Genomic DNA, 14,273 nt, shown 5'->3' with positions numbered 1-14,273 from the left:
TAATAAACAGGCAGAGCCCCCAGCAGCTGAGGGGAAGGTGGGGAGGGCGTGGAGCAAGGAGTCTCGTCCCTGGGGGAACCAATCAACCCCCGGCCATACGCACCCCGACCCGAAGTCGTACGCACGGCTTATTTACGTACACCCCAAGCGCACGTTGGCGGGGCTCCCTGAGGCGCTGGGCTCCTCTCGCTATTGTCTCAGGCTCACGCGGTTTCATGAGGGCCCGAGTCGCCCGGATTCGGCGGTTATAACCGTTTCCAAACACGCTTCGGCCGGCGGGCGGGCGGGGACCACCGTCAGCGAGCCTCCCCATCAGGTCGACCAGAGCCGGAGATGATGGGGAGCCGAGCCGCCCCATCCGGGCATCGTTGTATTTCCTTACCGCTGCTTCGGCGTCTCCTCCGGGCGCCCCCTCGGCGGGAACCGAGGCCGCCCCCGCGGTCTCCGTGCCGGGAACGGCAACGCCGGCAGGGAGGGAGCTCTCGTTCTCCTGCCCCACCGTAGACATCGTGGGATGCCCGCCCAGACGGGGAACGACGGTGCCCCCCTGCTTTAAATAGAGATAGATGTAGATATCAATGGACGGAGCTCTCCGTCCGCCGGCCGGTTCCCTCCGCGTGGCTCTAAGCGGCCTCTTTTCTTCCTCCTCCTCTCCCTCGTCTTCTTCTTTCAGGGCCCCTCGCCGCTGCTGCCCCGGCTTTCTGAGCGCGATCCCACCAACCAGGAACCGAGCCGGCTCTCGAGTCTCGCGAGACTAAGCCTCGCGGGCTGGGGAGGACGAGGAAGAGCTACATCTGATCGGACGAGAAGGCGGTGCCATTGGCTCCCACTGCCAGCAGCCTCCGCGGGCACTTTGGGAAAGGATGGGCGGAGCTGGCGCGCGCGGGCAGAGCCAACCGCGGGAAAGGCGGAGGGAGGAGAGCGAGGGGGAAGCGCGAGGGAGAAGCGAATTGCGTCATTGAGTCGGGAAGGGGCGGGGCTTACAGTCGTCTTCTTCGCGCGTTCGAGGAGGGTAAACGAGGAGGCCGAATGCAAAAAAGGCTTAGGGCACGATGCTATGCTAGTTTAGACCGGAAAAAAGTCTTACAACTCCCAGCATGCCAGGCTGGGGCATGCTGGGAGTTATAAGACTTTTTTTTTCGGTCTAAACTAGCATAGGATCGTGCCCTAGGCCTTCAAGTCCCTCTTTAACTGTCACTGTATAGACCTTGAAGATACTGTGAGGCTTTCACAAATTACAATGAAGACAGGGCTGAGGGCCTCTGGCAGTGGAGGCTGGTAGCTCGAACGCAGAGCGGATTCAGAACCCCACTGATATCAGAGTCACCAATCTCCACTGGAGTCGAGCTGTTTGGGTGCTTGTGGTTAATTTATATAAATATATAACCCTCCTTTCCGAAGGAGGCTTACAGCAACCTGTTAAATCAGGGGTTGGCCCTGGGGCTGAAAGAGGTCAATTTTGGAGAAGCGCTTGGTGCCACATACCAATGATGCCCAGGGGGCAAAGGCAAAAGAAGCAGGGCCCAAAATACCAGCATATTTTAATTTAAAGTTCTTACTGCCATTAACTAAGCCTTAGGAGAAGCAGGAAAGAACTACACATCCCATTCGGGAGTGGTTTGTCAGGGGCAACTCGGCACTTCATGGCATCCATGGCAAACATGGGCCTATCCCAATTGGTCTCTGGACCCACACATTCAGCAAGTCGCACCCTCGATGCTGTTTTCAGTTCCGAACAGACAGATCTGTGGGCGGAGGTGATAAATACCTCTGCGCTGTCATGGACAGACCATTTTCTGATCAGGGTTAATATCATGGCTACCATCCGCCCCTGCAGGGGTGGCGGACCTATTAAGATGGTCCGCCCTCGAAGGCTGATGGATCCTCGTGGATTCCAGAAAGCCTTAGAGGGTGCTATGGCTGGTATTGTCGACGATCCTGTTTAAGCCCTGGTCAATAGATGGAATCAACACCTAGCTAAAGCTATCAACACGATTGCCCCCAAACGTCCTCTCTGACCTGCTTCCAGTCGGGCACCTTGGTACACAGAAGATCTCAGGAAGTTGAAGCAGGAAGGTCGACTACTGGAGCGCTGATGGCGGAAAACTCGTCTCATATCTGACAGGGCACGTCATAGAGAACATCTTCGTTCCTATGGGGTGGCAGTACGTGCAGCAAAGAAAGCTTTCTTCTCTGACCGCATTGCATCTGGGAATTCGCGTCCAGCAGAACTGTTCAGGGTGGTGAGGGATCTAACTCAGGCACCTCCTACCCTGAACCCAGTTTTAGAACCTTCGGTAGTTCGCTGTGATGCATTTAATGATCATTTCACAGATAAATTCTCTCAGATAAGAGTCAATTTAGATGCCATCATTATAACAAGCTGAAGATGAAGTCCTCAGCAACTCCGTGAGTAGGATTACACCGGATCAGTTTCAGTTGGTGAGTACTGATGATGTGGACAAGCTGCTTGGATGAGTAAGGAAGACAACTTGTCCTCTTGATCCCTGTCCTTCTTGGCTGGTCACCCAGCGAGGAGATGCAGTTAGACTACAACTACAACTTATTATTAATGCATCTCTCCGGGAGGGGAGTTTTCCACCATGTTTAAAAGAAGCAGTGGTACGGCCGCTTCTAAAAAAAAAAGGCCTCCCTGGACCTTAATAATTACAGACTGTATCTGTTGGGTTATTGTGCCAGAACTTTTCTCTCTCTGGAACTCTGTTTGTGCTCAGAAACAAACACACATCACGCAGGTCTTACACAGCAGAGCTGGTTTATTTCCTTCAGGCTTCTGTGCAGTTCAATTCAGATCAGTTCAGATCAGCACACTGAGGCATACACAGAGAGCAGTGATTATAGAGCAGTGATCTGTTCCATTTTACACAAGTGAGAAACTATATACAGATCTACACAATTCTTATCTACATTACATACAGCTGTGATGAGGCTAACTTAGAATCTTGGCAAGGTTCCCAGAACAGCCTCTATCTCAAGGTAATTGCCCACAGATAGACTTTCTCTGTTTAACCCTGAGATAGCCATACACACACAATTTTAATGACTAAGCAAGTATTTCTTTTCATATACTTAACAGTCCTCCTCTTGCGCATGTTGTTTAAATTGTGTTACAATCTGAGACCCAGCTTTAAAACATCTCTTTGTGTTTTACCATTGAACATTCCACCTGTCCTTTCTCATTTTGTTTTACTTTGAATACCCATTTACTGGTAATGGCTTTACGACCTTCAGGTAAAGGTACTAGCTCCCACGTTTCATTTTTTTCCATTGCTCTGATTTCCTCTGACATTGCTTCATGCCAGCCCTGAGCTTCTGTAGGTTCCATTTCCTGAATTTCCTCAAATGAAGTAGGTTCATAGGCTATTAGTAAAGCTCTATGAGAAACCTGTTTGCTTTGGTATTCATCTGAATAACGAATTGGAGCTTTGCGTTCCCTTTCTGATCGTCTTGGCATAGTTACAGGCATAGTTTCCTCCTCTACAGTTTCTTCCCCCTCCCTCTCTTGCTGAGATTGTTCAGGAATTTCTTCTGTTTCTACAGCTTTCTGTTCTACAGGCAAACTTACATACTGTTTTGTTTCCTGCATTTGTTCATGAAAAACTACATCTCTGCTCACAATTACACTTTTGTGATATGGAGACCACAAACGATAGCCTTTTGTTTGTGTATCATATCCCAACAGTTTACATTCCAAACCTCTTTGAGCTAGTTTTCCTGGTCTGTTTTCTTTCTGAATATGAGCAAAACATTTACTTCCAAAAACTCTTATATGTGACACTCTAGGTTTTCTTTTGTAAAACATTTCATATGGAGTTTTTTCATGTACAGAGTGGTAAAGCCTGTTTAACAAATAATTTGAGGTGGACAAAGCTTCTGCCCAGAACAGATTAGACAATCCTGACTCTTTCAATAGAGCTCTTAACATGTTCTGCAAGGTTCTGTTTTTCCTTTCTGCAACTCCATTTTGAAATGGTGAATATGGAGCAGTAAGGTCATGTTGTATACCCTCATCACTGAGGAATTTTTTAAATTGGTTGCTGAGAAATTCACCTCCCCGGTCCGTTCTTAGATTAGCTATAGGTTCTTTAAATCTATTTTTACTCCACTTAACAAACGCTTTGAACTTTCCAAAAGTTTCACTCTTCTGTTTTAACACATACACAAATCCAAATCTACTGTAATCATCAACAATAGACAAGAAAAATCTGTTTCCTCCTTGACTTGTCTCAAAAGGACCTGCAAGATCTGCATGTATTAATTCAAAAATTCTTTTTGTTGTTCTCTCACTATGTTTTGGAATGTTTGACTTATGACACTTGGTTTCACTGCATACATTACATTCTACATAGTTAGAACATGGTTTGATTTTCACCCCTTCACACAATTCTGGAATCTTAGAAATTGTTTTATAGTTAGCATGACCAAACCTTTTATGAGTTAAATGGATACACTCTTGGTGTGGTTTGCAATTGGCTATTGTTTTTGTTGTGACTTTGCTGGCTACAACTTCATTTTCTGTACAAGTATTAATTACATACAAAGATTCTTTCATTATTCCCTGCACACACACCTTGTTTCCCTGTTTTATAGTACAATTTTCTTCAGTAAAACAAACCTCATACCCCATTTCTGTTAACTGAAACACACTTAGAAGGTTTGTTTCCAATTCTGGTACATATAAAACACTTTGTAGTTCAACTCCCAGACAATCAAAATATACATTACCCACACCACAAATCTGGATTTTTGTTCCATTTGCAAGGGTAACACACTTTTGCTCTGAAGTAGAAGTTTCCAAGGTTACAAATGAAAGTTTGTCTTTTGCCATACTTATTGAAGCCCCAGAGTCCAAAAACCAAGGATTCATTGTCTCTTTGACTCTTGCTAGAAGACACTTCTTTGTTGATTCAGCTTCATTCATGTTGTTTTCTTCTCTCCACTTTGCTGTTGACTGCTTTTTCTTCTTGTTGTTGCAATCCCGCCTTAAGTGTCCTGTGGAACCACAGTTAAAGCATTTCCTTGCCTTTAATGCAGCCACCACGTCAGAAGATTTATGGCTTTGTTGAAATTCAGCCACAGGAAGTTTAAGGCTCTGTTGTTTTGAAGCTTGTCTTCTTTCATAGGTTTCCAGTAGTTTTCCAGCTACATACTCGAGGGTTAAATTTTTCTCCTCTTGACTTTCCATCATGGTGACAACTGCGTCGTACGATGAATCAAGACTTGACAAAATCACATAGACTTGGTGTATAGTTGTAAACTCCATCCCTCGTGCCCTGAGTTGATTGAAGATTTCTCTCATGCTTTTCAAATGGTTTGACATAGACTCCCCTGGTTTCAGCTTCATTCCATACAGCTTCCGGGTTAGAATTATTTTACTGCCCGCTGTTTCTCTTTGATATACAGCTTGTAGTGCATTCCAGCACTCTTTTGATGTATTCAAAAACTGAATGAAGGAAATTTGAGAGTCTTCCACAGCTAATGCAATAACTGCCATTGCTTTTGCATCGTCCTTAAACCATTTAGCATTCTGTGGATCTGCTCTATCTGGTGGATCCTCTGTGACTACATACCACAGTTCAGCCTGAATCAGATACATTTGCATTTTGTAAGACCATAATGCATAGTTAGAGTCATTCAGCTTTTCTAACAATTGATGCAAACCAGACATATTAGCTCCTGCCATTCCCTCTGCTTTAGGAATTTGTATCTCACCGTCCTCCTGCTCAGAGTCCTCCTCAGAGTCAGCCGACTGAGATTTTTCCTCACTTTGCAGCACTGGCTTTAGCTTGATGTCTTCCTCCATCAACAGTTTTCTGTTTTAGCAGACTCCTGGTTCTGGTTCTGATACTGCACCGTTCCCATCAAGTTCTGGTTCTTCTGCCTGGGTTAGGCTGGCGTAGGCTGGTCTAGGCTAGACTGGGCCCATAACCTTTGTTGGGTTATTGTGCCAGAACTTTTCTCTCTCTGGAACTCTGTTTGTGCTCAGAAACAAACACACATCACGCAGGTCTTACACAGCAGAGCTGGTTTATTTCCTTCAGGCTTCTGTGCAGTTCAATTCAGATCAGTTCAGATCAGCACACTGAGGCATACACAGAGAGCAGTGATTATAGAGCAGTGATCTGTTCCATTTTACACAAGTGAGAAACTATATACAGATCTACACAATTCTTATCTACATTACATACAGCTGTGATGAGGCTAACTTAGAATCTTGGCAAGGTTCCCAGAACAGCCTCTATCTCAAGGTAATTGCCCACAGATAGACTTTCTCTGTTTAACCCTGAGATAGCCATACACACACAATTTTAATGACTAAGCAAGTATTTCTTTTCATATACTTAACAGTATCTAGAAACTGGAAGGTTCAAGGGGATTATCATATAGAAGATTGGTATAAAGAAATATGGGATATTGCTATTAACGATAAATTAACATGTAATATAAAAGTTAGAAGAGGGATGATAAAAACGAATGATTTTGAGGGAATATGGAAACAGTTTCTAGAATTTGTTTTATCAAAGGGGAGAGGGAAAACACCTCCAGAGGAAGCAATGAGATTCTGGAAACATGAATAAGATCCCATGGGTGGGGGGAGCACTTTTATGTTAAGTATGATTATGTTAATAGAATTAAGCTAGAACATATCTTATCAAATGTTTATTTTATATTATTGTGTATTATGTTATTGTTTTATTGTATTGATGTATTGATTTGTATTGATGTTTTATAAAAAGTAAAAATAAATAAATTACAGACCGGTATCAAATCTTCCATTTTTGGGGCAAGGTGATTGAGAGGGCAGTTGCCTTACAACTCCAAGCAGTCTTGGATGATACAGATTTTCTAGACCCATTTCAAACCGGCTTTAGGGCGGGATACAGAGTTGAGACAGCTATGGTCGCCTTAGTGGACAATCTCCACATGAGTATTGACAGGGGGAGTGTGTCCCTGCTGGACCTTTCAGCGGCTTTTGATACCATCGACCATGGTATCCTTCTGGAACGCCTGAGGGGTTTGGGAATCGGGGGCACTGTGCTCCAGTGGTTCCAGTCCTACCTCTGAGGTAGATTCCAGATGGTGATGCTTGGGGATAGTTGCTCCTCAAAAAGGAGCTGTTGTATGGTGTACCACAACGTGCCATCCTATCCCCAATGCTGTTTAACATCTACATGAAACCGCTGGGAGAGATCATCCAGAGGCATTGGGCCGGGTTGCTATTAGTATGCTGATGACACCCAAATATATTTCTCTATGCCTTCAATAACAGCATCAGCTAAGGATAGTGTGTCTCCTCTGAATGAATGCTTGGAGGCGGTAATGGGCTGGATGAGGAAAAACAAATTGAAGCTGAATCCAGACAAAACAGAGGTGCTTGCTGTCAAGGGCTCTGACCTAGGTTTGGAAGTGTGTCAACCAGTTCTGGATGGGGCTACACTCCCCCGAAAGACTGTGTTCGCAGTTTGGGGGTGCTCCTGGATCCATTGCTCCAAATGACAGCCCAGATAGATGCGACGGCCAGGAGTGCCTATTATCAGCTTTGGCTGATACTCCAGCTGCGCCCCTTCTTAGAATCTGAAGACCTAAAGACAGTAGTGCACGCACTGGTAACCTCAAGGCTTGACTTCTGCAATGCACTCTACATAGGGCTACCATTGTACCTAGTTCAGAAACTTCAACTAGTTCAAATTATGGCAGCCAGGTTGGTCACCGGTACATCTAGAGGTGAGCATATTACCCCAACATTAAAATCACTCCACTGGCTGCCAATTAGTTTCCGGGCAAAGTACAATGGTTTGGGTCCAGGTTACCTGCGGGATCGCCTTTTCCCATACAGTCCACTCCGCACACTCAGGTGCTCTGGGGTGAACATAGTCAGCTAAAACTAGGCTGACATCAGTTTCCCAGAGGACCTTTTCTTCTGTCACCCCCAGATTGTGGAATGGCCTGCCAGAGGAGATTCGCAAAATTAACTCTCTGTGTGATCAGGGGAGGATCCACACGTCATTCTGAAATCGCGTGCATGCGCCCCAACTACGCCCCCAAAACGATAGTGTGTACCATAGCTGAAGAGACAGAGGCGGCTGGGGAATCCAGGCGCGTCCTTGCCGCCGCTGCTGCCGCCGGCCTCCTACTGCCGGGGTAAGAGCGACCCGGGTCGGAGAGCTCGGCGGAGGCGGAAGCCGAGCTCTCCGACCCGGGTCGCTCTTACCCAGGCAGCAGGAGGCCGGCGGCAAGGATGCGCCTGGATTCCCCAGCCGCCTCCGTCTCTTCAGCTATGGTACACACTATCGTTTTGGGGGCGTAGTTGGGGCGCATGCAGGCGATTTCAGAACGTGTGGAAGGGCCCTTTAAGGCAGCTTTAAAGACTAGCCTTTTCTGGCAGGCCTATCCAGATCAATGTAAAATCAAGAATGTTTAAGATGTATTGATTCTGTACTAATGTTGTTCCCCACCTCGATCCAAAGGGAGAGGCGGGTAATAAATAAATATATTATTATTATTATTATTATTATTATTATTATTATTATTATTATTATTATATTTATTATTATTACATAAGCCTGGAAAACACAATATGGAACCTGGAGGGCCTGGTTTGGCCGTGGGACGTGAGGTTCCCCACCTTTGCCTTAAACAGACTAAGATAACTACTCCTTTGAAAATTGAATAAAATAGATTGCGGAACCTCAGGCCTGGGAGCAAAATCTGGTGCTCCTGAGGTCCCAATCTGGTCTTCTGGAGATGGCTATGCCCTCATTCCCACAGCGCCAGATGGTTCCTACTTTCTTCCCCTCCGCCCAACCTCCCATTGCTTGGTGCTTTTTGTTTCTCCACTCTGAAGGGTTGAGATGCTTCTCCTCCTAAGGCTTAGTTACTGGCAGTAAAAGTTTTAAACTACACTATGCTGGTATTTTATCATGAGCTCTTTGGCTCAGACCCCACGCACCATTGGAGTGCTGCCCCTAAAAGTTTCTCCAAGGTGGAATTTGGCTCTTGGGAAGAAAGAAGTTCTTCATCCCTTCTATAAAACAATCAGTGCCACAACTGCGTATCTTTAAAACAACAACAACCGAACAGTACATGTTAAGTCTCCTGGATATAAGTTTTGAGTTTAGGTATGCAGCAAATGTTTGTCTCAGCAGTCCTGTTTTTAAATACATTCACTTCAGAAAGTAAGAACTGTGCTGGATCAGGCTGAAGCCCCATCTAGGCCAGCATTCTTTTCCTACAGTAGACAGCCAGGTGTTTATGGGGAGCCTGTGAAGAGATGTGTCTAGGCTAAAGTACATTATTAATCTTCCAAGATTATTGCCATAGTGATGTATACTTTTTTAAACCAGGCCAGTACCTCCCCCCCACCCCGCCGCTTTCAAGAAAGGAGTGTGGCTTTGAAGAACAGAAGTAAGGACTGTAGCTGACTGGTTAAGGACATGCTTTGCATACAGAATGTCCGAGGCTCAATCCCTGGCATCTTCTGGTGGAGCCGAGAAAGAACCCTGTCTGAAATACTGGAGAACAGCAGCTAGTCAGTGTAAATAATACTAAGATTCCTGTACTAATAGCCTGAATAGGTATAAGGTAGTACAAAGTTTAATATAAAAACTAATATTTCACACAAAGTTTAAAATAGATTGCCAACCACAACTTATTTGTTCATAGTTTTAATAACTCAGACCATAGGTTTATCAAACTTCTTACCTAAGTGTTTATATAGAGATACAGGGGTCTTTTTTTCTGTTTCTTTCCCCTCATTTTTTGCTAGTTAAAGACCAAAATCCCAACTCTTAAACCATCAAACATCCCTACATAATAAAGCACATTGTGCAAAGTTTCTGGGTGGAATAGTACAGAGAAAATGTGTGAGAGAGAGAACTGCAAGGGAAACATTTATTCCAGGCAATGGGCCAAATAATGCCAAATTTCTGTCATCTACACAGCAGCATTTTAAAACAAAAATCTTTAGAAATATATATTCGGTCACCCTCACAATGACAGACATATCGTATCTCAGAAATGGCACTTCACATTTTCATCTAAAATAATCTTTCAGAAAAAGTCTGTGGTTGAAGACGTGAGCATGACGTTTTTAGGCTGTTTCCCAGTAGAATCTGTCGTGAACTGTATGTGACTGGTGAAGTGTCATCCACATACACAAGAGGGAGCTCGCCACCGATAGTGGCCTTGTGGATCTCTCCTTCTCTTTCTAAGATATATTGCCATTGGAAGGACTTTTTTCACTGACTGACATAAGAACTAAATTGTAGGTTTTGCTATGACTTGCCAAGAGAAATACCAAGGTTCTCAGATTTCATTAGCAATGTAGCAAATCCAAATGCACTGCATATATAAAGGTTGTTCCTTTTGAGCTAGGTGCTTAGTTTTGCATAATCTGCTTCTCACTTTGTTTTCATAGCAACAAGATCAGAGTACCACCAACCCATCAGCCTGGTTATGCACTATATATTCCATTTTAACAGTGAAGTGGTAAACAATTAGTTGCCCAATAAAATCTATAATTTAATGCTGTCCCTTCTAATATCAATTCATGCTTTCTTCTGATCTGACAAATGTAGCCAAAACTGCACCAACAATTTACAGGAGGAAGATTTCAGTGTACTCAGAATAATCCCGAAGTTTGCAGGGGTATGAAAATATCTCAAGGGAACCCCCCACCAGCAGCTCAGTGTTCAGACTTAAAACGTAGAGGGTGGCTAGTTTAGCGATGCCTGTTTGTAGAACCTCAGACAAAGACTCCCCTGCCTGAGAGGATGGACGAATGATGGTTCCCTGTGCTTGTAGAAATCAAAACAGTACAGCAATTACTCAATGGCATGGGAAGTAAACAGATGGAAAGAAACCCACACACCCCTGAAAACTGGATGGAAGGAAAAATAAAATAGAACGGCTGGATGAGAAGGGAAGGAGGGAGGGGCCCATAGGAGTAAAAAGGATAGACAGAGCTATCATTGTTTGGATGGGTCATTTTCTGACTGAGAAGCTACTTTCACACTGAGAAGCTAGTTTAAAATGTCCCCAGGGACAGAATTGAACAATCATCGTATGTAACTGGAATTGGGCACAAGAAAAGCATGATAATGGATGAAAGAACCCTGGAGTGGCAGGGACAATAACCAGAAGCTCTCAGCACTGCTATATGCTATTGGAGAGCTCAATGTGTTCCTCCAGTTTCCAGTACAAGTCCTCCAATTTCCAGTTCAAGTCTTTAATATGGAAAACATGCATCGCCCACGTACAAAAGAGGGGTTCCAGTTCAGTTTATAGTACTTTCTACAACAAGAAACGTGTTGGTCAGGGTCTGATGCAGTTCATAAAAGCACTGCTCCAAGAAAGAAAGGGGGAAATGTACCTTAATAAGCAAATGCTTTCATCATTATCGTGATACCCAATTTCTCCCCCTAAATAATAATGACATTTAACTGTGTGTCTTTTGAGGCTAAATATTCCATTTGAAAGGCAGGTACCTGAAGAAATGTGCCAACTAGACAACCTAATCTGAAGATCAAAATTTCCTATGCACCAGGTAATAGAAAATAGGACATGCCTAGAGTACAGATTCAGTATAGTTCCAGGCTTGTTTTAACTTGCTCAGTATCGATCCTGTGTATGTTCAATAATAGCTAGGTTAACAACTTTAATGTCATAAACAATGGAGGCAGGCAGATTTGCACCTTGGAGAGCTCCTTCGGAGGTCTGACTGATTCAGAGCAGATTCAATGTTCCACTGACATTGCAGTCACCTGGTGATAAATCTTGAAGCACCTTCGATAGGTCCTTTAGAGTTCTGACTGAAACCTGGAACAGATTCGCTGCCCCACTGACATTGGAGCCATTGGCTTCCACTGGTGATAAATCTCATAATGCAGCAAGAAATCTTCTGCCTGTCTTGTGGCCCTTGATCTACTTAGCTAACAGAAGCATTAAAATCCAAATTACATCTTTAAAATGGCAAGACAATTATTCATCTCAGAACCCATTTATGTGGAACTATGTCAACAGCATATGTCATCATTAAAAGCAACATATAAACTGATAAAATTATTCAATTAAGTGGAAGTACAACTAATGGGCCCATTTATTTATTTCCAGCCTTAGAGTTCACAGATGCCTTTCATTAGGTGTTTGAATAATGAAAATGCTTTCATATCATCTGCCATATTGGAACAAGCATCCTAAGCATCAAGTTGTAGAAACCAGTGTTAGAACAAATTATATGCTATGATTATGCAATAGAAGAGTAAGCTGATACACACAATATTTTTTAAACACATTGATGTCAATAAGAATGTTTTTTTTCAATGGATGTGCATGTTGAGTCAGTCTTGCAGACAATTAAGCATGTGTCCCAGTTCTCTTGTAAAATATTCAGTATATTCTGGTTCCACTTAGACCTGTTACTCACCATGGATGAAGTGATCAACAAGGCCCTCATGTAGATACCAATTACACAAGGTCTTTGTTCAGCATTACAGTCATAAATTGTTTTAGCAATAGCTTTCCTATTTTTTAAAAAAAATATTTAAAGGTGGTCGAATAGTAGCGGCAAAACAAAGCATGATAACAGGTAGCCACTTATTTTCCTATTATCAGGGCTGGCCATGGATCTAGGTAGTTGCCCAGGGTGCCGTGCTGAGGAGGGGGGCACCAAGCTGAACTCAGTGGTTGTGTTTTTAATAAACTGCTTGGGTGACAAAAAGCAAGCAAGCAAGCGCCTGTAACCTTTTATTTTCACGAGTCTACACGTTGTTTGGGTAGTAACTTCAAAAATGGTCTTCCTTTAATTAGCTTGAAAGTCTGTTTCTTGTCAATTTCCACTTTGAAGTCATTTGTACTAAGTACAAATCAGTGGAATACAGCTTTACTTTGAAGCAACATTACTGAGCACTTAGCACCTTAAATATTGTAAACACTATAAAATAATAATAAAATAAAGCTGTAAGAGGTCAGCTGGATACCTTTTTTATTTATAACTTTAAAAAAATATTTTTAAAGATAAAAATCCTAAATTCTAAAATAAAAAAATGGTTTATCAAAAGATAGGAACTGCTACAAAACAAAAAAAATATTGCAAGTAAAACCTGTGATAGTTCTGTCGTGTTGCCTAGTGCCCTGCCCTCTCATCCACCATGATAGGTTGCAAGTATGTTTTGATGAGCTTCAATTTTGAGAAGCTACACTTGCCACTATAGCTGGAAGTGTAAGGCCCATCCCCACAAAGCAAGCCCCACCCTGCCACCATCTCAGTTCCTGAGACCCCTGCCCTGACCCTGCCACACTCCTCCCCAGAATTCTCATTCCTCACCAGAATTTTCATAAAAATAAGAAATGACGTAAGATGTCACTAATTGTGACATAATGGGACCTCTCCGTGGCCATGATGAAGTATATATTTTACAAAGTTGTGTATGGAACAGAATAGGTTACATTTAGGTTCCAGAATAGGTTCTAATTTAAGGCTTAAGCTGGCTGTAAAATATATCTTTCGGAGGCCGGAAGGGATAGGCCTGCTTATTAGCTAGACCTGAAGCCTGGTTTGAAACCCATTATGGAAAGGTAGTCTTTCTTTATGTCTGGACAGCAATAGAGACAAGATTGGTCAAGCAGGCTTGTAAATGGCCCAGACCAAGTAGTTAGAAGTGGAGTGGTGTGAGGCTAGGCCTTAAGGAAGGAATCCTCCATTTCTAAGCAGTGGAGAAGGCCAGCAGCAGACCACAACCAGAAGTCCTGTGAGACTGAGCGCCAAGAAGCAGAAAGAATCTCTGCCAGAAGCTTTGCCTTCTGTTTATACTGACAATATAAAGGAAAATTGGGGCTGCAGGGTAAAGGAGGAATTGGTGAATATCACCATCCCATTCTCCAGCCGGGAGCCTCTGCTGCAACTTAGTTCCCTTGGCCAACAGACAAAGCCTTTCCTTTATACAGGGTCAATTCTTTTTAAAATTGTTATTTATTATTATATCTATATCCTGCCTTTTTTTCTCTTACAAGGAAGCCAAGGCAGCTTACATGGTCCTCTACTTTTTATTTTCACAACAATCCTGTGAGGAAGGTTAGGATGAGAGTCAGTGACTGGCCCAAAGTCACCCAATTGAGTGACTTTGCATTAATCATGAAATCCTGGACAGCCGCTGCCGGTCCGTGTTCACAATACTGGGTTCAATGGACCAATGGTATAAGGCAGCTTTCTATGTTCCAATCGTTTCAATCGACAACAACTTGCACACATCAAA

At 43.5% G+C, this 14,273-nt stretch overlaps 1 protein-coding gene across 1 annotated transcript in view; it reads right to left on the bottom strand.

Moving 5' to 3' along the window:
* Positions 1–742, bottom strand: part of SMARCA5 (SWI/SNF related, matrix associated, actin dependent regulator of chromatin, subfamily a, member 5) — a 30,536-nt gene extending 29,794 nt beyond the window's left edge. The window contains exon 1 of the mRNA XM_063136118.1: positions 383–742. Coding sequence (XP_062992188.1) covers positions 383–508 — 126 coding nt within the window. The 5' untranslated portion in view covers positions 509–742. The remainder of the gene's footprint in view (positions 1–382) is intronic.
* Between the last annotated feature and the right edge of the window lie 13,531 nt (positions 743–14,273).

The sequence above is a fragment of the Elgaria multicarinata genome, chromosome 10 (assembly GCF_023053635.1).
Source record: "Elgaria multicarinata webbii isolate HBS135686 ecotype San Diego chromosome 10, rElgMul1.1.pri, whole genome shotgun sequence".
Taxonomy (NCBI): domain Eukaryota; kingdom Metazoa; phylum Chordata; class Lepidosauria; order Squamata; family Anguidae; genus Elgaria; species Elgaria multicarinata.
This window is presented reverse-complemented; position numbering and strand designations above follow the sequence as displayed.